Source organism: Bison bison, unplaced genomic scaffold, assembly GCF_000754665.1.
Source record: "Bison bison bison isolate TAMUID 2011002044 unplaced genomic scaffold, Bison_UMD1.0 scf7180017864259, whole genome shotgun sequence".
Lineage (NCBI taxonomy): Eukaryota > Metazoa > Chordata > Mammalia > Artiodactyla > Bovidae > Bison > Bison bison.
Genome location: NW_011494831.1, coordinates 2,413,423 through 2,439,924, shown reverse-complemented (window position 1 = coordinate 2,439,924; position 26,502 = coordinate 2,413,423). Strand labels below are relative to the sequence as shown.

Genomic DNA, 26,502 nt, shown 5'->3' with positions numbered 1-26,502 from the left:
GGGCTGGACATAGACCCCAGGTCTCCTGACTGAACTGAGGCGAAACTAAGACCTGGCTCCGGGCCTTCCTGCTAGAGCTGGGGCCACCGAGCCTGGTCAGAGAAGAGGAAAAGTTCAGAGGACCCCCTTGGGAACGTAATACAATGGCAATGATAAAAACGACAAGAGCTAACGTTTATTGAGCAGGCTCTATGAGCCGCGCACTGTTGTGTTTAATATTAGCTCATTTACTCTTCAAAGCCACACTGTGAAGTGGATGCTATTATTATAGGTTGAGGAAACTGAAGCACCGAACTGTTAGGTAACTTGCCCAACACACAGCTGAATGTACACAGCTATAAAGTGAAAGTCGCTCTGTGGTGTCCGACCCTTTGCGACCCCATGGACTTGCCCATGGAATTCTCCAGGCTAGAATACTGGAGTGGGTAGCTTTTCCCTTCGCCATGGGATCTTCCCAACCCAGGGATCGAATCCAGGTCTCACGCAATGCAGGCGGATTCTCTACCAGCTAAGCCACAACTATAGGTTTCCATCAAATCCTTCCGCGCTGTTACTCCCATCCGCTGCTTGGATGAGGGTATTGCTTGTCTGTGAAATCTGGCACACTCCAAAGGCCCTCTGGGTCGTCGCTCTCCCGGAACAGAAGGGGGCGTCCCTGAGCGCGGGCGAGAGGTGGGTGGGGCGGAGAAACGGTAGAAGCAGGGATTAGGTGAAAGAGACAAGAAACCTAACAGCGGAAGTCCCGCCCAGGCTGGGAGAAACTTCCGGCTCCAGCGGCTTGGGGCTTGTGCTGACGGAGCGGAGCCAGCAGCGTCAGGATGGTGCTGCTGGAGAGTGAACAGGTATAGCCAGAGCTGGCCGGCTGAGGGACCGATGCTGTTTGGGGCTTAGCTCGGGACCTCTGTCTCGTTCTTCGGGAGGGACAGGGACTTGACGAGGCCGGAAGGGGGTTTGTGGTTGCCTAACGGGGCCGGGCTTGTTGTGTTCCAGTTCCTGACGGAGCTGACTAGGCTCTTCCAGAAGTGCCGGTTGTCGGGCAGCGTGTTCATCACCCTGAAGAAGTGTAAGCAGCTGTGGACGCGGCAAGGCCTTCGGAAGGGGGCTGGGAGGCCGAGCGAGACCCCGGCCCGGGTGCCCAGAGACTGGGAGCCTCAGGCAAAATCTTACTGCTGCGCATCCTCTGCTTCCCCTACCTTCCTCCACTTTACACTGGGCCCATTCAGAGCTGAGGGGCCAGAGTATTAGGGATTGGGGCTGGTGCGGCCCCCAGCACTTAGCCACCTAAGTCAGTTCCGGTTCTAGTGGGCCCCAGTCATGTCAGGGCTGTCCTTGTTGTCAAGGATTCCAAGCCGCGCCATGATTAGTGAGATTTAATGTGCTTTGATATTACAATGTTACCATCTTGGGAGTAGGAGGTAGGTTCCCAAGATGTGGCCAAGCCATCTATGATAGCAGATAATGTGGCTAACAGAACTAGATCAGTGGAGGTGGATCAGGTATCCTCTTTGTATCCCTTCCCGATTTATTAACTTTTTGTCAACCTGTTAAGTCTGTGACTGTGTTCACCAGGATATATTTTTCATGCAGATGATGGCCGAACTAAACCCATTCCAAGGAAGGGTTCTGTGGAGGGCTTTGAGCCCTCAGACAACAAATGTCTGTTAAGAGCTACTGATGGGAAAAAGAAGATCAGCACTGTGGTAAGTTGGATTCCTAATACTCCTGTTTTGGAGTTTAAAGACTTGAACTTAACTGAGGATGGGTTATATCTGTACCAGGTTTTGTGGGTTTTTTTTTCTTTGTAAGTTACTAAATAAAGCCTAGTGTGTAGTTCCCCAGCTGTTTTGAAATCAAGATCTTCTTTTATTACCTTGGTAGTAGAAAGCCCAAGAGCAAAATTAAAATGAAGGCGGTAGAAGTCAAACACTTGTTAGAAAAAAATATTAGCTTATCGGTCCTTACTCAGAGTAGTACTATAAGGAGCAGCTGGCATATTTGATTCCTTATTCCCTTACTGTGCTTGGGCTTCAGTGAACAGTTTCTCGGTACCAGATGCTTTTTACTTTTAAGCTGATTATTCCTTTATCGTTGTGGTTCAGGTAGCAAGCATGTATTATATCAGGCTTTGAATTTGAGTATGTCGCCTGGCATGCTACAGTCCATGGGGTTTGCAAAGAGTCAGACACTACTGAGCATATGGCTCATTGAGTAAGAGTTCTAGCTTTCCCTTTCAAAGTGGAAGTTGAATATGGCAAAGCAAGAAGGCTCCTTGGATCAAATGAATACTTATTTATTCTACTGGGGCAGAACCAGGGTGCCCTCTATCCTATCCTATCAGTATAGGATATTCACGAAAATGTGGGCGATAATTAGTTGATTAATCTTCTATTACCAGTTATCTTGAGATTTTTACAGTAAAGCATTTATGTGGCTTAAAAAAAATAAAGTTGGGTGTCATGAAGTATGGAAAACTAAGGAATCTTTAGACATAAAATTTCTCTTGTGGTAGCTTGCAGTTTGCTTACATGGGCCTGAATTAATGGAAGGTAGGTTTAAAATAAGATGGGGAGGGTGTAATTTAAATGTATCTTGCACAAAAGATTAAGTTCTTTGACATCTCTTAGACTCCTTAGAAAAAGTCAGTACAATGTGTTTTAAGAGATTTCAACAGAGGCGAGAAGCATAGCTTCTTAAGCAGCCCATGTTTCCCATCTTGGTACAATTCTCAAAGTGCAGAGCTACTTTACTTGTTCCTCAGGCAGAGGAAAGTGGAGTAGAAAAATAGCTTTTAGTAGAAAAATAGGTTTCTCATTCATGCAGTAGGGAGGAAATATTTTTAAAGATTAGGATGTCTTCGTGAGGCTTTTGAGTTTTACTGGGTGAGGCAGATGATTTTTTTTGTGGTAACAGGGGTGATCTTTTCCCCCTTATTTTCCAGGTGAGCTCCAAAGAAGTGAATAAGTTTCAGATGGTGAGTTCCTGGTGTTCTTTGTGTCCCATTTCTTGAGGCAAGAGTCAGCCTAATGTTTAACACTGGGTTGGGTTAAGATTGTGATTTAAGTTCACTGCTGTCCTGTGATGCTGTGTTTTACCAATAGTTTACAAGTAAAAGCTGCCAAGCTACGAATTTTACTTCAACACTGACATTGTCTTTTTAGCTAAATTTTGTTGTCTTAGGCTTCATATATGCTGTACTTACAGTACAGTTATGTAAGTCACCTGCAGTCTTCCATTTTTGCTTAAAAAAAAAGTAAAAAACGTGCAACTCACTAGTGGGTGTTGCAGAAGCTGCTATCATGTGAGGGTGTTTGCCTTACACCAGATTCCTTAGGATACAGGTGTCCCATAGTATTCTATACTTTATCAGTTAGGCTTTCTGATTTTGACAACCCTAAATCCATTACGGAAGTAGGGCAGATGCTCCACCAATTTGCAACTCTTCGCACTAAGGTCACACTCTGTGTCTTTTAGGCTTATTCAAACCTATTGCGAGCTAACATGGATGGGCTGAAGAAGAGGGACAAAAAGAGCAAGAGTAAGAAGAGCAAAGCAGCGCAGTGAAGGGCACCAGCTTTCCCGCTTTCACCAACTAACCACTGAATTGCTGTTTTTCCTTTGGTTTTTATTTTTGGCCACAAAGCTGAGTTTCTGATTCCCTTATAATGACTGTTTTCATGTGAGTTTAGGGTCATTTTTGGATGGAAGAAGGGCTGCATTGTTTACAGGGTAGTTCCAAGGAGCCAGTTTATCTTAGATCTGGCTAAGTGGTTTGTGTTGGACGGTTGTATATTCCTGGATAATAGTTTACAGACTCTGTAGCCATCTGTAAAGAGCAGTGTATTATTTAACCTGTATTTATCAGCACTGACCAACTTTTATTCTTTTTCCTACCCCATAAAAAGTTTCTGGCCACAGCTTCTCGTTCTGGAATGATGTGATTATGAATAGGCTTGAGGCCCTGTTTTTTGGTTTACTGGAACTGAAACCTGACAATTTTATTAAAAGTTGTGTTATTTCATGGGTTTCCCAGCTGGCTGTATAATTTTATCATCTTAGTTCCTTTAGCAAATCTGAATGAGTTTCATAACCAAATAAGAGTTTGCTTAACCAGACTAAGGATAAGCTTATTAGAGAATCATCAAGAAAAAAGATTCCAAGTTAATGATGATATTTGATTTCTTTATGCCCTTTACTTGGGACATTTTCATGTGCTTAGTATACAGGGCTAAGAGAAGAACAAAGCTGTTTTCTTGTGTTCTAGCTCCATAAACCCTGTAGTGTTAATAGATTTGCAATTAAAAAGCAACAGATATATGAAAACATTTATTCAAAAGATAAATTTATAATATATTACACATGAAAAACCTACAAAGCTCAGCTTTGTAGGACAGCTTAGAATGTAAAGCTAATTTAAAATTACAATGAATGTACAATGTTTTGTAGTATAAGCTCCTGTCTGTTTGAACAATGCAATGATAGCTCTTTAGGATTAAAATAAGATTCTGTAGTAGTCATCTCTGTAGCTGTACAGGAAGAGCACAGACACCCTGCAAGAGGAGGGAGAAGACAGGATCAGTATAATGGGTAAAGAACGCGGCTGATACTTTATTTTTAGAACACTTAACTGTAGGAGTTCTGTGTAATCAAAAACAAGATGGAAGGCTAGTCACTAAAAACATTTTAGTGTTTGAAAACATGAACAACTGGCATTCTGACAAGGGGACATAAAACATAGGAGTTACCTGGGTGATTAAAATGATAACTGGGATAGCTGCTACTGAGATCACCGTGTTATTGATAAGAGCATGACTGTGATTCACAGTCCTGACATGTATTTACTGGTCACTAACTGCAGTTCTAACATAGCAATTTATTAGTCATCTAACCTCAACAAGACAATAACATATTTGTCACTCTAAAACCCCTTCTTGGGGGAAAAACTCCTAAAAACAAACAATGCCCGCCCCCGATCCCCCCCAGCTTGACTTTTAACCTATACTGAAACCTGCAATGCCTTAGTGATAACTTACTTTTTTTCTACTTTGATGTTATAAATCTCATCACAGACTAATTTGAGGTATCTTTGCTTTGGCAGGCGTGACAGCAGCTGCTTCACAGTTGTGTTAAATGCCTGTTCATCAGCATCCCACTAGGAAAAAATATAGATAAGACTTAACACAACAGGTACTAGGGTTTATTAATTGGCTTTTCCTGGGTCACTAATGAGGTGTCAATGCCATCCCCTCTCTAAGTAACACTGAAGAGATCAGTTACAGGGGGAAAGAACTAGTGGGGAGACTGTGAGGGTTCTTCCTCTGAAGAACTGAATTTCTTTATAAAACCAGCTTACTAGATCCTGCCTAAGAATGCTGCAGCCCCAGTGTGTTAACGTGACTACCCCAGTTATTTCTGCCAACTGTTGACTTTAGGTGAGATGATGTGCACCCGTTTGAGTGGCGCATGAAGCAGTAAATCACCAGTATTGTGCTATATGCTTATTTACCAGACAGGAGAATACCAGTGGGGATGGAGGACAGGGAAGGGGGAAGTTAGCTTATAAGAGAAGCTACAGGATATATTGTACAGCACAAGGAATATAATCAATATTTTATATAAATGGAGAATAACCTTAAAATATAGCATGAAATGTCAGTTCTGGGGCAAAGTTCATTTTTCATCTAACTTAATCTGACTAAATACTCTGGATAGACAACAGTATTCTTTGGTTAGATATGCTGCAAAAATCACATGTAGTTATTCTTACAGTTAAATATTCTTATAGCAAAGGTATATATTAAATTTTTAAAAAAGTTCAGTTAGGCTATTTGATAATAAAGGTATGTACCTATTTTGAAAAAAAGCATATAAAAAAGGACCTACATTCAATTTTTACAGAAAGATCTTCCATATAGTTTTAGTTCTGCAAATGAGCTTCCCTATTTGGAATGAAGGTTTGTTTGAAGCAGCATAGTATAGTGGGCGAGAATGTAGATTCCACTGCTCTGCCTAGGTTCAAATCCTGGCTCTGCAACTCCCTAGTTGGGTGACTTTGAGTAAGATGTTTAACCTCTCTGCTTCTATTCTCCATAAAATGTAAAATAAGGATCTGTAAAAAAGGTAACGGTATGTATCCCTTGGGGTTGTTATGATTAAACGAGTTAATATTCCTAAAGTGCTTAGAACAAGGCCTGCTAGAGCTCGACACACAGTAAAAACCCTACGTGTTTGTTAAAAACATCTCTGAAATGTAAAAAAAAAAAGTGTGATTCCCTCAAAGTATGATTTAGTAATACATATCACATAAAAGAAACAATGCTCCTAAATTCCTGGGACTGCTAGAAAAATACCTCATATCATAAAGAAAATAATGCCACTTTCAACTTTCTTTTGGCAAATCAACAGCAAACTTTGGGATTTTAAAGACTAGTGCAGAAGAGTTCATCTTGCTTACCTCTAATGACAGGAACTGTAAGATTGTTTCTTTGGGTAGATCCACCTGTTGAAACACAAAAATGTACATCATGTGAGGGATCCTAAGCAGCACATACTGACTTGTGACTGTGGAGTCACTTTGGATGGAGCAGCATGAATGGGATGCTTCTATGCTGCTTATTGAATTTGGCAGTGATGTGATCTCAGCACTTGGAACTAACACATCACACGGCAAAGCTTTGGCAGCACTACCTGCAAAGGCCTGCAAAGTGAACGAGTGAAAGTCGCTCAGTCGTGTCCGACTCTGCGACCCCATGGGACTGTACAGTCCATGGAATTCTCCAGACCAGGATATTGGAGTGGGTAGCCATCCCCTTCTCCAGGGGATCTTCCCAACCCAAGGATCAAACCCAGGTCTCCTACATTGCGGGCGGATTCTTTATCAGCTGAGCCACGAGGGAACCCCAAGAATACTGGAGTGTGTAGCCTATCCCTTCTCCAGTGCATCTTCCAGACCCAGGAATCAAACCAGGGTCTTCATTGCAGGCAAAGTCTTTACCAACTGAACTATCCGGGAAGCCTGAAACATGTAGAAAAATGATTTTCATTTTCAGTCCCCCTCCTCCCAATCTTTCAGAGGAAGAAACTAGGAGTAACAGGCCTGTATCCCAATTCTGTTGACAATGAGCAAAAATTTGACAGTGTGGACAAAAGCCATCCTCAGAAAGTTAAAGAAAGTGACTTACAGCCAAAATTTCAATTTCACTGCTTTTCTGATGTAAGTTGGCAAGGGAGGTCTGAAGTCGGGTTTGTACCTAACAAGAAGGAAAGTGTGTTAGAATTCAGAACCTGTCCAATCAAGCCATCTTTCTTGCCATTTCAGTTCTTATTCTAGGAAACAATCACAGACGACAAACCAAAGCCTTTAAAAGGGATCCCAAATATTATATAAGGACTTGCTCTTCATCCACCTCAGTAAGATGAGTGTCTAGTGTATTATGACCTCAGGGAAAATGAGATTTTATAGCCTACCTTGATCATTTGTTTGCTAATCCACTTATTTCTATATACTTTTGAACTGACATGTAATAAAAGCTCAGTACTGTAAAACAGCGCATGCGGAAGCAGGGAGATTTTAGTATTAAGCTAAATTTAAGAAGGGGACAGTGACAGCATTGAGAACATGGAAATGAAATATGGTAGATATGAAAAGTGAGTTTCCACCCAACACTGAGAAACAGCCAGGAAAGCTAACAAAATGAGGTAACTTGATCTTTTGTGTCTCAGTCTAATTACGTTCCTAAGTAATGGCTACCCTCTCATACCCTACTCCCAAGTGAGGCCAGTGTCCCAACTCTGCTCAGTAGCTTTTCTACGCTGTCCTTCCCTCTGTCCCTTCTATTTGGAACACCCTCATCTTCCCTCTCTGCCTGCTGAAATCCTTCAGGGATCCCCTCCACGAAGCCTTTCTTGGTCGTCCATACAGACACTGATCTTTCTCTCTCCCCATGTCTGTAGCACACTCTAACACTCATTCAGTATACTTAATTCAGCACCCTAGTACTGATTTTTTCTATTCTCCAACTATATATACGCTTCTAAGGTTATAAAGTCTTTGAGGACTGTGGCCATGTCACGTGTTTTCCATTTTACCTGGCACTTAGCACAGAATCAGGCAAATAACAGATACCAAAAACATGTATGCAGAGAGAAACCTGCCACACGTCTTGTGGAGGATCTCTTCTGCTTTGTTATGTACAACAAAACCAAATGGGATCAGGAACTTTTTGTTTGGACTCAGTAATTCTGACAACAGCTGCTTCCGGGTGCCCACAGTGTATACTGAGGGCTCTTTGGAGGACAAACGGGGCAGAATCTTGGCACCTGAGACGCTTTGTGTTGGTGAAATTTTCAGAAGTCACCAAGTTCAGGAATTGGGAAGAAAAACATTTCCAGGAAACTGTTCCGTCATTCCCTTTCTTATTTTCTTCCTCCTTTGAGGCTCATGTTAGAAAGCCGAGGACACTGACCATGTACCTGAGTCTCATACCGCCGTCGGGTGCTGGCTGACAGCTTTTCTGGGGCGACCACACTCACAATGGGAACAACCGTTGCTCCATGGATTTCAAACAAACCTGAAACAGAGTTTTAGCAGTTATGGCCTTATCTGGTCCCACTTTCTATTACACACCACAGAGCTGGCAGAGATGATTAGAATCCACTTCGGGGTGGGTCTATGGACTGGATTATGTCTAAGCCTTGTTTTTTGTCTCTGCAACTGTCTGCACTGGCCCATAAACCCAGAACCCCAATTATCCCCTAGCTTCTGTCAGGATCACCGGCCTTCCCTCCAGTGGGAGGTGACAAAGGCATAGGGAGGCAATATGAGTCAACCCTCATGAACCTAAGGAAAAAAAAAAGGCAAGCTTAACATTTCCCAAACTATAATTCTTTAAATTCCTCTAAGTATTTGAAATCTGATGGTGGCAGAAAGCCTGCTAACAGAAATGAACCCAAAAGACTTAATTCTCTTAAAAGTCAAGTAATGTCTTCTCGTGGACTTCACTGGGACATTTCCTTTTCACTTGGGTTGACAAATGTAGTAAAACTAAAGGTGTAACTATCACCACTGTTTCCTCTTAGCTTTCATGAAAACAAATGTACAGCGTGTCTCCAGGGCATTTCAAAATACTTTTCTTCAATCTTCTATATGGGGAGAATTTATCCACATTTGATCTACATAATAAACTGAATCAAAGAAAGATTAAACCACTTGTAAAAATAAGAGACATATCAGGACCAGAAGGGTCACCAAAGTCCCAGTGGTTTTTATCATTTTCTAGAATGTAAGTTTCATAGGGATTAATTCTTTTTGGTATAACTAATTGTACATATGTTACTTTAAGAGGATATTACTGATGCAGTGAGTTAGCCACAGTTCTAAGTATTTAGAGCAAACATGTACACACACACAAGCATTATTATGTTTAAGTTACAATTAGTAATTATACCTGAAGCATTAGAAAATGATCCCTTCAGATTTTGTACTGTAAGATTATCGGAAGCTTCTCTAAAAACAAGCAAACAAAAACAATTAGAATAAACAGTCACTAAGACAAAAGCAACACATAATTTATAGTGAGCTACACTTAGAGGCTTTCTATTAAATATACTGATATTTAATAAATATTGGTTATTAGTGGAGGAAAACAAAATTTTCACTTAATTATGCTTTTGATTAAGAGCAAATAAAAATCATAAAGGATGTCACTTCAAATTAACATTCTTAGAGACAGCATTCTGATTTATTCAGCTGGGTTTGGAATACTGGCTCAACGTAAGAAACTAATTTCAATGAAATACAATGGGTGTTCTTTCTGCTCTCCTCACAATACAAGGAAACATTAGCAATGCCCCACCTTCATTATGGATGCAACCTTGGTGATCACCCACAAGAGAACACTTAGTAAATGAGATTCTTTCAGAAGCTGTGAATGGATGTTCTTTCAAAGACTGAATTAATTTATAGCCTTTGAGAGACATAATAGCACTCTATCTTGGGAAAACAGGGAAATAATCATTCACATGGAAGAAAGATTTTAAGCCCTTCCCTGCTAAAACTAAATCCCATCTGGCCAGTTAAGTGTCTTAATAATGTCTGCCTGTACTATTACTAATAGTCGCTATTAATTTGTTGACTATTTTTTGTTTTATTCTAAAGCTCTGCCTTGGATTTGGATTTTTAATCCTAATATCTAGAGGCTTCAAGAACATTATATATATATAATACACACATATATACCCTTAGAAAAAGCCTGACAGTGAATTTATTCAAGCCAGGTGGAGAAGGGCGGGGGCGGGGCCAGGTTCAGGGAAGGCATCCAAGCAAGAACATTATTTTATATAAGCCAGGATTTCTCAGCCTGACATTTGGGTCAGATAATTCTTTGCTGGGGCGGAGGTGGGGAGTCAGTCCTCTTCACTATAGGATGTTTAATAGCAGCCCTGGTGTTTACTGGGCTTCCCTGGTGGCTCAGTTGGTAAAGTATCCACCTGCAATGCAGGAGACCAGGTTCAATCCCTGGGTTGGGAAGAGATTGCCTGGAGAAGAAAATGGCAACTCACTCCAATATATCTTGCCTGGCAAATCCCATGGATATAGGAGCCTGGCTACAGTCCATGGGGTCATACAAGTCAAACATGACTTAGTGACTAAACCACCACCATCCTGGTGTTTACTAGATAACAGTAGTAGACCACAACCAAAAATGTCTGCAAATACTGCCAAATGTCCCCTGAAGGGCAAAATTCTGGATTAAGAATTACTGCTGTAAGTCAAAAAAAGTATTAAAACATTTTTATTTATTTATGGCTGTGTTAGATCTTAGTTGCAGCATGCAGGCTCCAGAGCACGTGGGCTCTGTAGTTGTGGCACATGGACTTAGTTGCCCTGTGGCATGAAGGCTCTTAGTTCCCTGACCAGGGATTGAACCAGTGTCCCCTGCACTGCAAGGAGGATTCTCAACCACTGGACCACCAGGGAAGTCCCTCAGTAGAGTACTTTTTTCCTAAGCATAAATAAAAGACTTACAAAATTTAGAAAGCAAGGGAAATGATCCTTTGTAATCCCACTAATCAGAAATAACTGTAAAAATGAAAAATTTGGTTCATCATTCCAGACATTTTTCTGTGTATGAACTATATATTTTGGTTGCAACAAAAATGGGATCATATCTTATTTGTGGACATCCTTCCTTATAATAAACAGCTTTATTAGAAAAATAATTTTTAAAGGCTGCACAGTATTTCACTGTATTTACTGTAATTTGAGCAATCTTCTATCATTGAATTACTGTGATATATGTGAGGTTCCCAAAGTGTGGTTCCCAGAGACCCTGGAGGTCCCTGAGATCCTCTCACAGGGTATTTGCAAGGTCAAAAGTATTTTCACAATAATCCTAATGTTAATTATCCTTTTATTTGTATCCTTTCATTAATGTGTAATGGAATTTTCCATAGACTACATGGTGTATATCATAAGAGACTGAATGCAGAAATAGACAATGTAAGACTAATAGTAATAATAAGAATAAAACAATGTAGTTTTTTCTATTTATGCATTAGAGATTACAAAAATTAAAACAATAATATCTGCAAATATGTAAAACAATGCTACCTTTCTTACTAAATTTATTTTGTTTTGGAAAATAGTTATTTCCATTAAAACTGTTATTTAGGTTTGCATGTAATGAGTTTATTATTGTTATTTTAGAATAAGTATTTTTAAAATGTTTACATTTTAGTTTCCAACATAGAAATATTGATCGATATAAACCACATAAACGAAGTTCTTAGGGGGTCCTCAAATATTTTTAAGGGTATGAAGTGGTTCTGAAACCAAAATATTTGAGAACTGCTGTTATAAACAATGTGTGTTGATAGACATCTTGGTACTATCCCTTTGGAATAATTTTACTGTAAATTCCTGAAGTGGAATTGCTGGGTGATTTTTTTTTTTTAGATTTAAGGCTTTTAACTTTGTTAAATTCCTATGCAGACAGTTGAACCAATTTGCATTGCTATGATGAGTGAGAACTTTTCCCAGAACATTATTATTTTCCAGAATATTAGATCTTTCGAAACCAGTGACAAAACACTACTGCAGTTCACTGATTAACAGACCAAATGAGATAAATGGCAGCTAGACTGTGGTTCCTCAGGCTTTTCAAAATGATAAAATAATCTTTGACGTGTTATGAAGGACAAATGCTGAGAGTAAGTTATGACTAGTTTTACACAGAGTTATATAATTGAGTTATTCAGAAGCTGTACTATGGTTCATTAAAAGTTACCTTGGGGAAAAAAAAAGTTATCCTGACCTGTCTTTATCTCCCCAAAGGATCAAACTGACACTTAGAGTAAATGAATGAAAATTCTATGTAGGCAGCTGCAGCTGGTTTTCTGGTCTTTTGTTTACTACGTTACCTGGTAGTCCTCTCATCACTGACTTTAGTCCTCAGTTTCTGTACAACGTGGTCCACGAGATCAGACTCCAGCACACGTTTCTCTGTTTGCCTGTCCTTCTCAAAAGACTTTACCTTAAAAAGAATGAAACAGACCCATTATTTCTGAAGCCAACAGGCTGAAGAGTACCATAGTAAGACTCTTCAGTCAACAGTTTAGGTTGGTGGCTCTTAACCAGGGGTGATTTTGCTCCCCACAGAGCATCTGGCAATAATTAGAGACATCTGTGGTTGTGACAGTTATGGGGGGTGCTGCTGGCATCTGGTGGGTAGATGCTAGGGATGCAGCTCAACATCCTACAACGGACAGGACAACAGCCCCACAAAGAAGCATCTGGCCAAAAATGTCAAAATGTGGCTGCTGAGAAACCCTGTCCAGATTCAAACAGCTTATTATAGACGACAGAATTAAAAAAAAAAAAAAAAAGGCCAAGACAAACCAGCTCCCATTTCATTTGATTCTTTACATGTTTTCCCCCTTAAACATCCTTGGGTCAGTCACCAAGATTTCTACAACTCCTCCCCCTCCTTTCCAAACCCCAGTCCTGTCATCTCACTTTTATGGCGCCCGTCTGTTCATCTTCACTCCCATGGCCAGTGCCCTGCATTGGCTTGGGGTAGTCTGATACGCTGCCCTCAGCCATCCCCAGCTTCAGTTATCCCTTACTCCCTTCCACGTTACATCTCCCTGCAGGTTAATTTTTCTTATATACTCTGATGTTCCCTACTGTCCAAAAACATCCACCGGCTTCCCACTAGCTGCTAAATCAAGTCTGAATTCCCTGGTTGGGCATTTTGGCTCTCTGTGATCCAGCTAGAACCATATTTTCCTGCTCAAGTGCCCCTCTGCACAATTCTGCTTCACTCCAAATGGACTATTTGGGGTAATATCGGAATAGTTCTCAGCTGGGCTGCCTCCATCTTTGGGACCACCTACTGAAAGAACTGCCATTACCGTTGTTATTCCTTTGCTTAAAAAGCCTTTTTAGTATCCTGCCCATCCATTGGGGTCCAGCATTAACTGCACCTCCACTCTGAAGACTTCCCTTCTACCTCTGTAGTAATCTCTCAGGTTGAGGAATCCTCAAAGAATTTTCTTGTAGGACTCTCATGGCATTGAGCATTTTCTAGCTCATAATCATGCATGAATGTCTTCTGTTCTCCACCAGATTATAGGATCCTTGACAGCAGGACCTGTGGCTTATATGTCCCTGGATCCCTCATGGCCCTAAATTCAATCCCTTCCACACTGTGAATGCTTAACATGCACTTGCTGAATGGGTGAACATAGTGATGTTTTGCCCTTCAAATATAAAGATGTTGCTATTTTATATTTATAAATATATATGTATTTATATATATGCTGCCACTAACAGAGGCAGAAGAGTCAAAAGAGCTGGATGAGCTGGAACAATGTACTGAAGTGAACAAGATCACATTTAACAGAGACAAATATGAGGTCCTATCATCAAGCCCTCACTGCAGAAGACTGGTCAGATATGGTGACAACTGTGGGAAGGCCAATGGGTTTCAGCTGATGATGAATTCAAGACGACCAAAAGAACTACATGGTAGATAAAGTTAGTTTACTTATAGGCTGTATTAGGAGAAATATGTTATCTGGATTGAAGGAGTTTACAGACCCTTCTTGTTTAGTCAGAATATGCTTAGAGCACTTGTAGAATTCTAGTATCACATTTAAGGACAGACACCGACAAAGTTAAATGTGTCTAGAGGAGGTTAACTAGGAGGTGAAGGATTTGGAAAATCACTTTATGAGGAATGGCTTAAGTAACTGGAATGTTTAAACCAGGAAAGAGGACACTTAAAGTGGTCCACTGCATGGCAGTGGTCTCCTAAAATTCATGCGAAGGTAGTTAAGAGAAAGAGGAAGAATTAGACTTGTTATTTTGACCATTCTAGAGGCAGAACTAGGACCAATGAATGTAAATTGGGGAAGCAGATTTTGATTCAAGATTTTAAAATTTGCTCATCATTATAGCAGTGGGTTATGATGCTGTAATTATCCAGCAGAGGCTAGTCAGTCATGTCTTGGTAATATTACAGGAGCAGTCACTGCTCTGGAAGAGGTGTGATCAGTAGGACTAGGGTCATTTATGATTTTGTGACTTATCAAGCAGGCAGGCAGTGGAGACTACAAACATTCCCATGAAGAATTAACTATTGTTAAGAACTACCTTCCTGCCTTAAATGACTAGAAAACCAGACAAAATATATAAATACTGTTTTTCAGAGACTGGACAACAAGCAGTGGAGGACTGTTATCCTGAGAGGAGGGGAATGAAGTGAGTCTTTGAGTGCCCCAGATAACTGTGCTGAGGAAGTCTGAGACTGCAGTGCAGGGAGAAGGAGCCAAACCAGAGGCCAGGAGTCTTGCTGAGCTGGGGAGACAGACTAGAGCTTAGGTAGGCCAGGATGCCTAGAAACTGTGGGGCAGAGGACTGAAGAGGAGAGAGTTACACCCAGAGAAAGAAAGATTTCTGAAGCTCTGCATAGAAGTGCACTCACATCTTTGGCAGAGAACTGATCTGTGCATGGGAGAGAGGGAACTATCCAAGGCTGGGGAAACAACCAGCAGAAATGAGTAGGCATAATAATTCCTGAAATCCACAGGGATGGGAATAGTTCTTGTTCTTACAGAGTGGACAGCCCTCATAATACATGGAACCTAAGGCAGAATTCTCCAAAGGACATTGCCTTAGGAGTAGGGCTAAATTAGATCTAGACTAAAGGCTGTCCTAACAAAACTTAAAGGCTGGAAAGGATGAAGCAAAAGTCAAGGATATTTACATCCCTGAACAAAGTCCAGCGGTGTGTAAAGGAACATAAGGGTAATTCCCTGGCTGTCTAGAGGTTAGGATTGGGAGCTTTCACTGCTGTAGCCCGGGGTTCAATCCCTATTCAGGAACTAAGATCCTGAAAGCTGTGCAGAACAACAACAAAAAAAGCAGGGGTGGGGGGGTGGTGGCGGGGGGACATAATAAAACACAGTTCAAAAAAATGTAAACTTCATAATGTCTAATAACTACTCACAAGTTAATAGGCATAAAAAGAGGAAGGAAAATATGATTCATAACCAGGAGAAATTCAGACCAAAATGTCAAGATGATGGAATTAAAAATGACTATTATAAAGAATATAAAGGAAATAAGAACTATGATGAGGGAAGAAATGGAAGACATTTTTAAAAAATGACACAAATATAACTTACACAGATGAAAAAACTTCAATACCTGAAATAGGAAATGCACTGGATGGGATTAATAGCAGATAAGATATTGCAGAAAAGATCAGTGAATGATCCAGAATAAAGCACATACAGAGAGAAAAAGCAATCAAAACCCACAAAAGAACAGCCTCAATGAGCTGTGCTGCTGCTGCTGCTAAGTCGCTTCAGTCGTGGCTGCTGCTGCTGCTAAATCACTTCAGTTGTGTCTGACTCTGTGCGACCCCATAGATGGCAGCCCACCAAGCTCCCCCATCCCTGGGATTCTCCAGGCAAGAACACTGGAGTGGGTTGCCATTTCCTTCTCCAATGCATGAAAGTGAAAAGTGAAAGTGAAGATGCTCAGTCGTGTCCGACTCTTAGCGACCCCACGGACTGCAGCCCCTCCAGACTCCTCCGTCCATGGGATTTTCCAGGCAAGAGGACTGGAGTGGGTTGCCATTGCCTTCTCCCAATGAGCTGTGGGACAGTATCAAATGATTAACCTTCTGTAATCAGAGTCCCAGAAGGAAAAGGGACAGAAAAACATTTGAGGAAATAATGTCTAAATAATTTCCAAACTTTATGAAAACTGTAAGTCTACAGTTCAAAGAAGCTCTGTGAATACCAACCATTAGAACATAAAGCATGACACCAAAGCACATCATATTCAAATTGCAGAAAACTAGTGACAGAGGAAAATCTTAAAAAGTTGCCAGAAGATAAAAAGATAAATTACAGACAGGATCAAAGCAGACTTTTAAACAGAAACTATCAGGTCAGAAGACAAGACAATGTTCCAAGAGCAAAAGGAAAAACATAAACCATGAATCATATATCCAGCAAAAATATCCCTCAAAAATGAAGGTGAAGTGAAGACTTTCTCAGACTAGGAACAGTTGAGAGAATTCATCACTTGCAGACCTGCACTAATCAGAAATAAGAAATTCTTCAGGCAGAAGGAAAATAAATCAGAATACTGTCTGGCTGAACACAAAGGAATAAACAGTTCCAGGAATGGTAAATATATGGGTAAATATAAAGGACGCGCACGCGTGCTCAGTCGTGTCTGACTCTTTGTGACCTATGAACTATAGCCTCCCAGGCTCCTTGGTCCATGGGTTTTCCAGGCAAGAGTACTGGAGTGGGCTGCTATTTCCTCCTCCAGGGAATCTTCCTGACCTAGAGACTGAACCCACATCTCCTGCATTGCAGGTGAATTTTTTTACTGCTTAGCTATAGAGGAAGCCCTATAAAGGACATTCCCTCTTTATTTCAAAAACCTCTGTAAAAGGTAATTGATTAATTAAAACCAAAATACAATGTATTATGAAGTTAGTAACATATTTAGAAAACAGATTGGCAGCAATAGCACAAAGGATGGTGGGGGACATGCAAGTATTTGGTTGTAAGGTTCTTATACTACATGTGAAGGCATACAGTAGTTTCTGAAGGCAGAATGTGCAAGTTGTATACTACAAACCCTAGAGAAGTCATTAAAAAATACCACTAAAAATAAGAGTTATAGTCAGTAAACCAGTGATAGAGATAAAATGGAACAAAAACTATTTGATCTAAAAACAAAGCATGAAAAGAGAATAAAAAATGGGAGAAAAAGGAACAGATGGAACAAACAAAACAAATAGTAAAATGGTAGATTTAAGCCCATTTCAATAACTGCATAACATATAAATTATTTAACCATTTCAATAAAAGGCAGGGAATGTCAAAGAGTGGATAAGAAAAGCAAACCTCAACTAATGACTGTCTCTAAATCCAAATTTAGCAGAATGAAGAAAGAAATCAATAAAATAGAACACAAATGAACAAAAAATAGAAAAATCAATGACATAAAAAGCTGGCTTTCTGAAGACAAAATTGATAAACCTCTAGCTAGGGTGATCAGGAAAAAAGAGCAGGGGTGGGGGGAGATATAAATTACCATATCAGGAATGAAAGGGAATATTACTATAGATCCTGCAGATAGTAAGAGGAATATTTGAATACTTAGGTGAAATGGAATATAAACTACCAAAACTCAAGGAGAATGAGGCAATCTGATAGCCCTGTATCTAGGTCCCAGTATTTTTACTGGTGAATTTTAGCAAATATTTAAGAATGAAATAATACCAATTCTACAACAACATTATCCAGAGAACAGAGGATCCAACTCATTTATGAAGCCGAAATCCCTCTGCTATCAAAACCAGACAAAGACATTAAAAGGAAAAAACAGGGAAAATATATTGATTTTTCTCCCTTTAAAAATAGAAATAAAGGTTATGAGGTAATCTATTTATGAACCTTTTTGGTTAAATACAACATAGTAAAATTGGTTAGGAAGTTAAGTAGAGATATGTCTGCCAGGAGTATTAGCAATAGTTATTATTTTTATCTCCTTAGATGGAGAAAGGGAACAAGGAGGAAAATAGTAGAGAAAAAACCTAGTCATAGCTTTGTAATTTTAAGTTCAAAGAAAAGTGTTCAAATTCAGATTCTCTCTTCCTTATTTCATACACTTTCTCCAAAACACAGGCCTAGCAATTCAAAAGGAGAATGAAATAATGGGTTTCCACCCATGGCCAAGGCCAGGACCTCAGTGGGAAGGTTGGGCGTTCCATGGTTAATACAGTTTGGGAAATCTGATTGTTGAATTGTGAAAGATTTCCTCTGGTCTTTACCTTGACGTGGCTTCCTTCTTTATCCGAGACAAGGGCCACGTAGGTGATTTCATGATGTCTGCAGTACTCTTGTAATTCCTCTTGGGACTGGAACAAATAGACACAAAGCACTTGGAACAGCTTCACGTAGTTAAGGAGAACGAAAACACTATGGTCAGTGTGTTCTCAAAGTGAATAACTAAACATGTTGCTCTTATGGTTTATATAAATAAATATTAAGCAAGAAGAGTATAGAATTCAAAGGAGGAATAAGATTTCTTTTGTTTTCTGTGCTTTCACTATTGTTCTAAGGGGCCATATCACTCAGTGTGGTCAGGACATACTGAGAGGTTTTCAAAAGCTTCACATCTTGATTGTTGCTAAATATTAATACACACACACACACACACACACACACGGAAAAGGCCTTTGGGGAAAACAAAGGCAACAAAAGAAACAGTAGAAGGTGAAAAGCAGAACTGAAGCGTAAAGCAAAGAAGCATCAGAACAGAGAAGCCTGCAGGGGACACCCCTGTGCTGGGCTGAAATCACCATTACTGAGCTTATAATTTTACTTTAAGACAGAACACTTCTCTAACAATTTATGAAACAAGTAAATGGAATAGGATATTGCTCTGTTAAAGGATTATAATTTATTGCTCAGCATACTTCTGACGTGAATTTTTATATAATACACACAAAAATGGCCAGCAGCAGCTGCTGGCAGGTAATGTGGAATAAACATGTGGAAGGGTAGGGTTCTGTTCCCTAGGCGTCTCTTCATGCTCTGGGGCACCATGAGTGAGGGTGAATGTGTGTACAGCTTGGAGGACCACCTGGTAATGCAGCCCCTTCTGTGATCTGCTTGCAGAGAAGTCAGCCATCTGAAGGCCCCCCACTCTAACGGGTAGGCCAGGTGCTCGGTGGCGCCATTCTTCTCATCTCCACCCCCAGAGCAGGAGTTAGGCCAGCAGTGAGAGGCCTAAGGAGACAAAGCTAAAAACTAGACACAGAATGCCTCTGGGAAGTGTGCTAGGCTGGATGATGGCCCTGCAAAGATGTCCACATCCTCACCCCTGGGAACCTGTGACTATGGTATCTTATATGGTAAAAGGGATTTTGCAGATTGATTCTTGAGATGGGGAAATTATCCTGGGTTATCAGGATGGGCCCAGCATAATCACAACAGTCCTGGTAAAAAGGGACAGGAGGGTTAATTCGAGATGGAAGGACAGAAATGTAGTGCAGAGGAAAGAAGATGCTACCCTACTGAGTCTGAAGACGGGGAGGAAAGGACCACAAGCAGGCATGCAGGAGGCTTCTAGGCGCTAGAAAAGGCAAGGAAGTGGATTCTCCTCCTAAAGCCTTCAGAAGGAACCAGCCTCACCAGACACCATGATTTTAGCCCAGTGAAACTGATTTCAGGCTTCTGAATTCCAGAAGTGTAAGATAATAAATAAGTGTTGTTTTAAACCATTTAGTTTGGTAATTTGTTACTCCAACAATCAGAAACTCCTACAGGAAGCAAATGAAATCATAGAGATAGTTTGGCAGAAACTAAAGCCATAGATGCTGATTTGCTGTTGAAGCCATGACTAGGCGCCCTCCACTTACAGGCGCTTTTTGTCTCCTTACCTGTGACCAGTCATACATGATTTCTGCTGTGATTCCAGCTGACCAGAGTTTCTGGGTTAGGTTGATGGCCCTGGACATGGACATCTGACCAACACTTACAACCAGGAGGTCACAAGAGCTTACTGTAACCTGGATCAGAAACATTGATTACATTTAGAGGAGGGAGATTCCGGGCATGTAGGTGGGACCATGCGGGCAGCACTCATATGGAAACAGGCACCTTAAAATCACGTACAGCAACATAAATGCACAAGTCTTTGCTTCAAAATGACATGGTAGAAAAAATGACACAGTCAGAAAATTTTTATATTAGTCTTTTAAAATAAAGGACTTGAAATTATTTCTAAGTCATTAGGAAGATATTCTTTTTCTCTGGAAAAACTAATCTTGCCTGAAACACAGAGGAAAAAACCATTTCTTTGTAGAATTATGATCAGAAGGCTTTGATATGAGTCTGTTAACAAGTGTAATCTCTCACATTTACATAGCATATTCCAGTAAGGAGAGTCTGGCTACTGGACTAAGGTCCCCCAGGTAGAAAGCAGAGGCTAAGTATCGACACCAAGATTTAGGCTTGCCCCATACAGCAAAGACAGTCTCCCTAAACCTCAGTCTATAGCTACTACATCTGGGGCTCCATGTGAATGACTGCAAAAGGAGAGCCATCTCAGAGCATGCTGGAAAGCAGAGCTGGTACTTACAGGCTCTTCCATGTTGAGGACAGCAGTGGTTATCTTGTCTATGGCTATGCTGACCCCGATGGCAGTAGGAACTGGCCCCAGAGCCTGTGGTCCTCTAAACTGGGGAATCTGGGGAGAGACAGGCAGCTCTGGTTATGAAATGGAGAAGAAAGTGTGATGATAGGAAAAGCGATGATTTGGGGGCATGCACTCTAATAGCAACTTATCAAAGGGTTCAACAAAATAAAGTGTGTAAGAGTGTGTGTGTGCGTGTGTGTGTGTAGCAAGAGAGAGAAGCAAGCATACCTGCAGATTCAGGAAATGTTAATGAATGCTGCACCGAGCTCTGCACTGTTCAATTTGGCAGCCACTAGCCACATGGGGCTTGAGCATGTGAAATGTCTAATCCGAACTGACGTTTGCTGTATATGTAAAACATGCTGGTTGCAAAGACTCAGAATGGAAAAGAATGTGAAATAGCTTCTTAATAATTTTTAGATACTTGATTACATGTTGAAATAGTATTTGGGTATACTGGGTTAAACAAATGCTAACTGTGAAGACTTAGAAAAAATGTAAATAGCTCCTTAATAATTAAAAAAATTTTGATTACATGCTTACATATTATTTTAGATATATTGTATTAAATAAAATACATTATTAAAATTAATGCCACCTTTTTCTTTTTACTTACTTTATGTTACTAGATAATTTAAAGTTGGATACATAGGTTCTGGACCAAGATGGGTAGATATACTTCTCCCTGTTCCTCTAAGTACAGCTAAAACCCCTGAACACTACAGATAAAGCAGACATAAGACGACTCTGAGAGTGGAGAGAAGATGGCAGGCTGACCAGGGACCATGGGGTCTGAGGAACCACATGTGGTGAGTTCCCTGGGTTTGGTTTTTGCCTCTTGTACCCAGGTCTGAGTGCTGGAGAAACTGTCATCCCAGAAATGCCAAGAAGAACAAACAAAAAAGCCCCAAAGAAAATCTGATCTCTCTGGTCAAAAAAATCAAGAAAGGGGCAACCCAGCAAGATAAAAAATCTGTAGACAATACTGGCTCTGGTTGGCCAAGTGTCACAGAAGCAGCATAGACACTCCCACTCATGATGGCTGAGTGGGGTCAAGACATTCCCCCTTACCCAGAGAGGCCCCACCAAGTCCCAGGAGGGTGGTAGCTGAGAACACTGAGGGGAGCTGGGACTTTCCTGTCTGGGAGTAACGCTTCCCCCAGTGGTGTCAGTGGAGACCAGGATCCCCAGCTTCCACCCCGCCCAAGTGGTAACAAGGTACCTCTCCCCTCTTGGGTGGTGCCAGAGGACGCTGAATGGAAGCTGGAACTTTCACCACTTTCCAGCAGTAACAAGGCCACCTGCCAACTCCCCCACCCCCCAACCCTCCACTACATATCAGTGGAGGCCTGTGGGAAGCAGTAACACAGCACCCCTCCCACCCTGGGGGTGTAGAAGGAGGCCGAGCGAGGAACCTGATCTTCACTCCCACTGACAGCAGGAAGGGGCCCTGCCTCCTCCACCCCGCCTCCACTATGCAGTGTCAGAGGAGGCCTAAACTGGAAGGTCTAGGTAAGTTCTAGAGTCTAGTCACGTAAGACTCAAAATGTCCAGGATACAACTGAAAATCAGGCATCGTAACAAGAGCCAGGATCTCAAAGTGAATGAGGAAAGGCAAATCGACAGACACCAACAAAATGAAACAGATGTGAGAATTATCAGACAAAGATTTTAAGGCAACTAGCATAAAAATGCTACAATAGGAATCATAAATGGGCTTGAAACAAATAAAAGAAGGTAAAGTCTCAGCAAAGAAGTGGGAGACAAAAAACTCACTGGATGGGCCCAACAGCATAAATGGAGATAACAGGAAAAACAATCAGAGAAACTGAAGATAAAATCACTAAACAACAGAGAAAAGAGACTGTAAAGAAAGATGTCCCAGAACCATAGGAGCATAACAAAAGATGTAAATTTGTGTTACCAGAGTTCTAGAAAGAGAGAAAAAAGAAAGTAAAGCTGAAAAAATTGTGGAAAAAATAATGCCTCATACTATGCTGGATAGTGGTCAAAGTTCCAGCTTCCCATTCAGCTTCCTCTGGCACACCCCAGAGGGGAGGAGGGCCTTGTTACTGCTTGGGTGAGGGTGGAAGTCAGGGACCCTGGCCTCCACTGACTCTGCTGATGGGGGGCGCACTACCCTGAGGCAGATATGGAAGTCCTGGCTCCCCACTGAACCTTCTCTGAGGCCTGCTGGCGCTTGGGAGGAGGCTCATTAGCAAAAGACAAACCTATAGATTCAAGAAGCTGGGAAAAATCAAATAACAGGACAAATCCAAAGAAAGTCCTTCCAAGACACATAACTGAACTTCAAACTAAAACCAAAAAACAAAAAAAATCTTAAAAGCATCGAGAGTCATCTTTCATATAGGCGAAAAATAATTCAAATAACCCAGATTTCTCATCAGATGGGTAAATACAGTAAACTTGCTTCTTTTCTTGAGTTTTTCAGAGTTTGACACTGGAAGCAAAAAGCACAACACTGTCTAATGTGGACCTCAGTGTCTACTGAGGAAATATTTAAGACAATCATATATAGGGCATGGGGTAAAGGACATAAAGGAGTTACAGTTCTATTAATATATTCCACTGTATCTCAACTGTGGTGGTAATTACAGGAATCTACACATGTGATAAAAATAGCCCAGAATTAGACACATACAGTATGTGGAGGTCCGTGTCCTGGGTTTGGTATTTTATTATGGTTATACCAGCTTTAACCATTGGAAGAAACTGGATAAAAAGTACACAAGACCTCTCTGTACTATCTTTGCAATATCCTGTAAACCTATTAGCTATTTACACAAAAGTTAAAAATAGTACAAATGCATTTCATAAGACATTTCTATTCCTAGTTGAAATACATATAGGTGTTCAATAATACCAGTGATTCAATTTTTCTGTAGTTTCAAAAAATTTCTTCCCTGGTGGTCCAGTGGCTAAGATTCAGTGCTGCCAAGGCACAGGGTCTGAGTTCGATCCCTGGTTTGGGAACTAGATTCCATACACCACAACTAAGTTTGCATGCCACAACGAAGATCAAAGCTCCCACGTGTGGCAGCTAAGACCCGGTGCAGCCAAATAAGTAAATATTACAATAACAAGCTGAGGAAGAAATGCCCTCACCAGCAGGTCGTATCTACCACCAGCTGCGAGGATTTCAGATATAGCCCTTTGCCTCCGTCTGATGAATGCCACAAACTGGAAGATGATTCCGCTGTGCTGCTGCACCTTGTAAACCAAGCCCAGATTGATCAGGACCTGCCAAGGGAAATGCCACACGGATGTGTCAAGGGCTCGAGATTTAAAGAGTGTGCAATGCTGAAGACCCCATTTTCCATCATGAACATCAGAACAATCTATTTAGTATAAACAAAATATTTGGTACACAATCTGTTGGACTATAGCCTACCAAGTAAGAGGAGCTCTGTTCTCTTCAAGAATAACCACCTCTCTTGAGGCTGACATAGTAAGAATTTCCACACAACAGGAATTGTGATGCTCGCAAAGAAATTCTGATATAAGCCAAAATTATTACTAGGTGTCAAATGTTCCAAAATGTGGAAAGCAGCGTTCTACTGGAAAAATAAAACACTAAACTAGCATTAATAAAATAAAACCCATTTCCTCCTTGTGCTATTATTAATGCTACAAATTGGCGCTGCCAGAATCAAACAATTGCCAAACCTGTAACTTTATGCCAAATTTCTTCAACAGTCCAACGACCTCCTCCAGATCTTTTAAGCCGTACTTCACCAACTGGGCAACACCTGTTTTCTGTTTTATTAATGAATTTATGGTTGGGGTTAGATCTTGCAGCTCTCCCTTCTGCTCAATAAATTTGTAGAGTCGACACAGCTGGAAAGCAAGGAGGCAGTTAGCTTCCAAAATCCATGGCAAGAAAGACTCACTTTGCTGCATGTTTCCTAAACACAGGGGGGAGTGGCAGAGCTTTTGCACCTCCAAAAGGGTAGATTTTGTGGTCAAGGCTAATTTTAGTCTTTTCCACAGTCCCCACTAAGGATTATTGTTTTCCAACAACTCTAAGGCACCTCGCAGAAGTGCTCTAGGTCCCTACTCACAGTTCATTTTTAGTCCTACACACAGTGAATGCTCACCCCAGCACAGCAGACCCTGACACTAGCAGAGCCTCCATTATATATATTTTCAGGCCAGTATTGTTCCTCTTTGCCTTCCTCATGCTCGTGAAATTCCATGGCTACAGGCACGTCAACGAGGGTCAGGAAGGCAAAGTCTGACTCGTTCTAACACTACACTGAGTTAGGATGGGAATTCCCTGTCCTCCCTTGAATAATTCCTACTTGTAGACTTGAGATGCAGTTTGGATACCACCTCCTACAGGCAGCCCCTGCTGCCTTCTCTTCCGGCTCAGACCTTAGCCCAGATCCCAGCTCTCCGCAGTTGTACTCGTCGTCTTCGCCAGGAGGGGGCAGCAAGCAGTGATCTATCTGTGGACCAGGCACAGGCCCTGGCCCAGTGCAGTAAAAGAGGAAGTAACTATGATCATAAAACCAGAAAAAAAGACTCCAGGGGCTAACGTGGAAACTAAGAGGCAAAACTATAGCTACTTTGAGACTATAGGCAGATAGAACCTGGTTCATCTATAAACAGGTACATGGAATTGAAGAGCTGAATGAAGACTTATGAATGAAACTTAAGGTAGTTCCATAATCATAAATCACTTGTATTTTTAAAAAATCCCAAAGTGTTAATAATTTCTTTAGTATCTTAAAGATAACATTAAAAAATTTTATGTCTTTGATTTTATTTTTTTCTTAATAAATTTTTTTTAAACATTATCCCATTAATTGGAGAAGGAAATGGCAACCCTCTTCAGTGTTCTTGCCTGGAGAATCCCATGGACAGAGGAGCCTGGCAGGCCCCAGTCCATGGGGTCACAGGAGGCAGACACGACTTAGTGACTAAACCACCACCACCACCCCATTAATAAACTACCAGAAGCATCAGAATTTATACCCCCAGATTCTGGTACTCAACCTATCACCAACTAACTCCATGTAACCTGGGATAAGTCACGCATCTCTTTGGGCTTTAGGTGCCTCATCTGTAAACTATGAAGACTGGGCCAGATATTTGAAACTTACCTGCAGTATTTCTACTCCCTCTTCTAATACTCCTAGGGTTTCCTTTTAAAATAAGAGAGTACCAAATGCCTATGCATGTTAAGTCACTTCATTATGTCCGACTTTTTGCAACCCTATAGCCCATCAGGCTCCTCTGTCCATGGGAATTCTTTAGGCAATACTGGAGTGGGTGACCATGCCCTCCTCCAGGGGATCTTCCTGACTTAGGGACTGAACCCGTATCTCTTATGTTTCCTGTGTTGGCACGTGGGTTCTTTACCACTGAGCCACCTAGAAAGCCCACCAATGCCTATATTAGATACTAATTTTTCCATTTTGCACTAATCAAACACACAACTTTGAATTAATGCTTAATATCAAATGACTGGGTTTCTCAGGTGGCGCTAGCAGTAAAGAATCCACCTGCTAATGAAGGCACGTAAGAGGCACAGGTTCAATCCCTGGGTTGGAAGATCCCCTGGAGGAGGGCACAGCAAGACACTCCAGTACTCTTGCCTGGAAAATCCCATGGACAGAGGAGCCTGGTGGGCTAGGGTCCATGGGCTTGCAGAGTCGGACACGACTGAAGCGACTGAGCATACATGCACATCACATGACTAATGGATAGAAATTCAGCAAAAAGCAAAGAAGCTGACATTTTAG

The 26,502-nt window shown here is 41.1% G+C and overlaps 2 protein-coding genes across 4 annotated transcripts in view; one reads left to right on the top strand and one right to left on the bottom strand.

Annotated features, from left to right (window-relative positions):
- Window positions 1–725: 725 nt before the first annotated feature.
- Window positions 726–4,018, top strand: SRP14 (signal recognition particle 14kDa (homologous Alu RNA binding protein)). Its single transcript, XM_010847932.1, has 5 exons — window positions 726–842; window positions 991–1,063; window positions 1,588–1,700; window positions 2,939–2,971; window positions 3,472–4,018. The coding sequence occupies exons 1-5, from the start codon at window positions 819–821 to the stop codon at window positions 3,559–3,561; spliced, it is 333 nt and encodes a 110-aa protein (XP_010846234.1). The 5' UTR covers window positions 726–818; the 3' UTR covers window positions 3,562–4,018.
- A 292-nt stretch (window positions 4,019–4,310) lies between these two features.
- Window positions 4,311–26,502, bottom strand: part of EIF2AK4 (eukaryotic translation initiation factor 2 alpha kinase 4) — a 97,300-nt gene continuing 75,108 nt past the window's right edge. Inside the window, exons 28-39 of one of the 3 annotated variants that reach the window (XM_010847933.1) lie at window positions 24,422–24,592; window positions 23,861–23,995; window positions 20,678–20,785; window positions 19,977–20,105; window positions 18,363–18,482; window positions 12,418–12,530; window positions 9,444–9,502; window positions 8,470–8,567; window positions 7,179–7,247; window positions 6,452–6,496; window positions 5,031–5,149; window positions 4,311–4,547 (exon numbers count right to left, since the gene is read on the bottom strand). In XM_010847933.1, coding sequence (XP_010846235.1) covers window positions 4,490–4,547; window positions 5,031–5,149; window positions 6,452–6,496; window positions 7,179–7,247; window positions 8,470–8,567; window positions 9,444–9,502; window positions 12,418–12,530; window positions 18,363–18,482; window positions 19,977–20,105; window positions 20,678–20,785; window positions 23,861–23,995; window positions 24,422–24,592 — 1,224 coding nt within the window. In that variant the 3' untranslated portion in view covers window positions 4,311–4,489. Of the gene's footprint in view, window positions 4,548–5,030; window positions 5,150–6,451; window positions 6,497–7,178; window positions 7,248–8,469; window positions 8,568–9,443; window positions 9,503–12,417; window positions 12,531–18,362; window positions 18,483–19,976; window positions 20,106–20,677; window positions 20,786–23,860; window positions 23,996–24,421; window positions 24,593–26,502 lie in introns of those variants that run through there. The other 2 variants (XM_010847934.1, XM_010847935.1) reach the window with 2 other exon arrangements.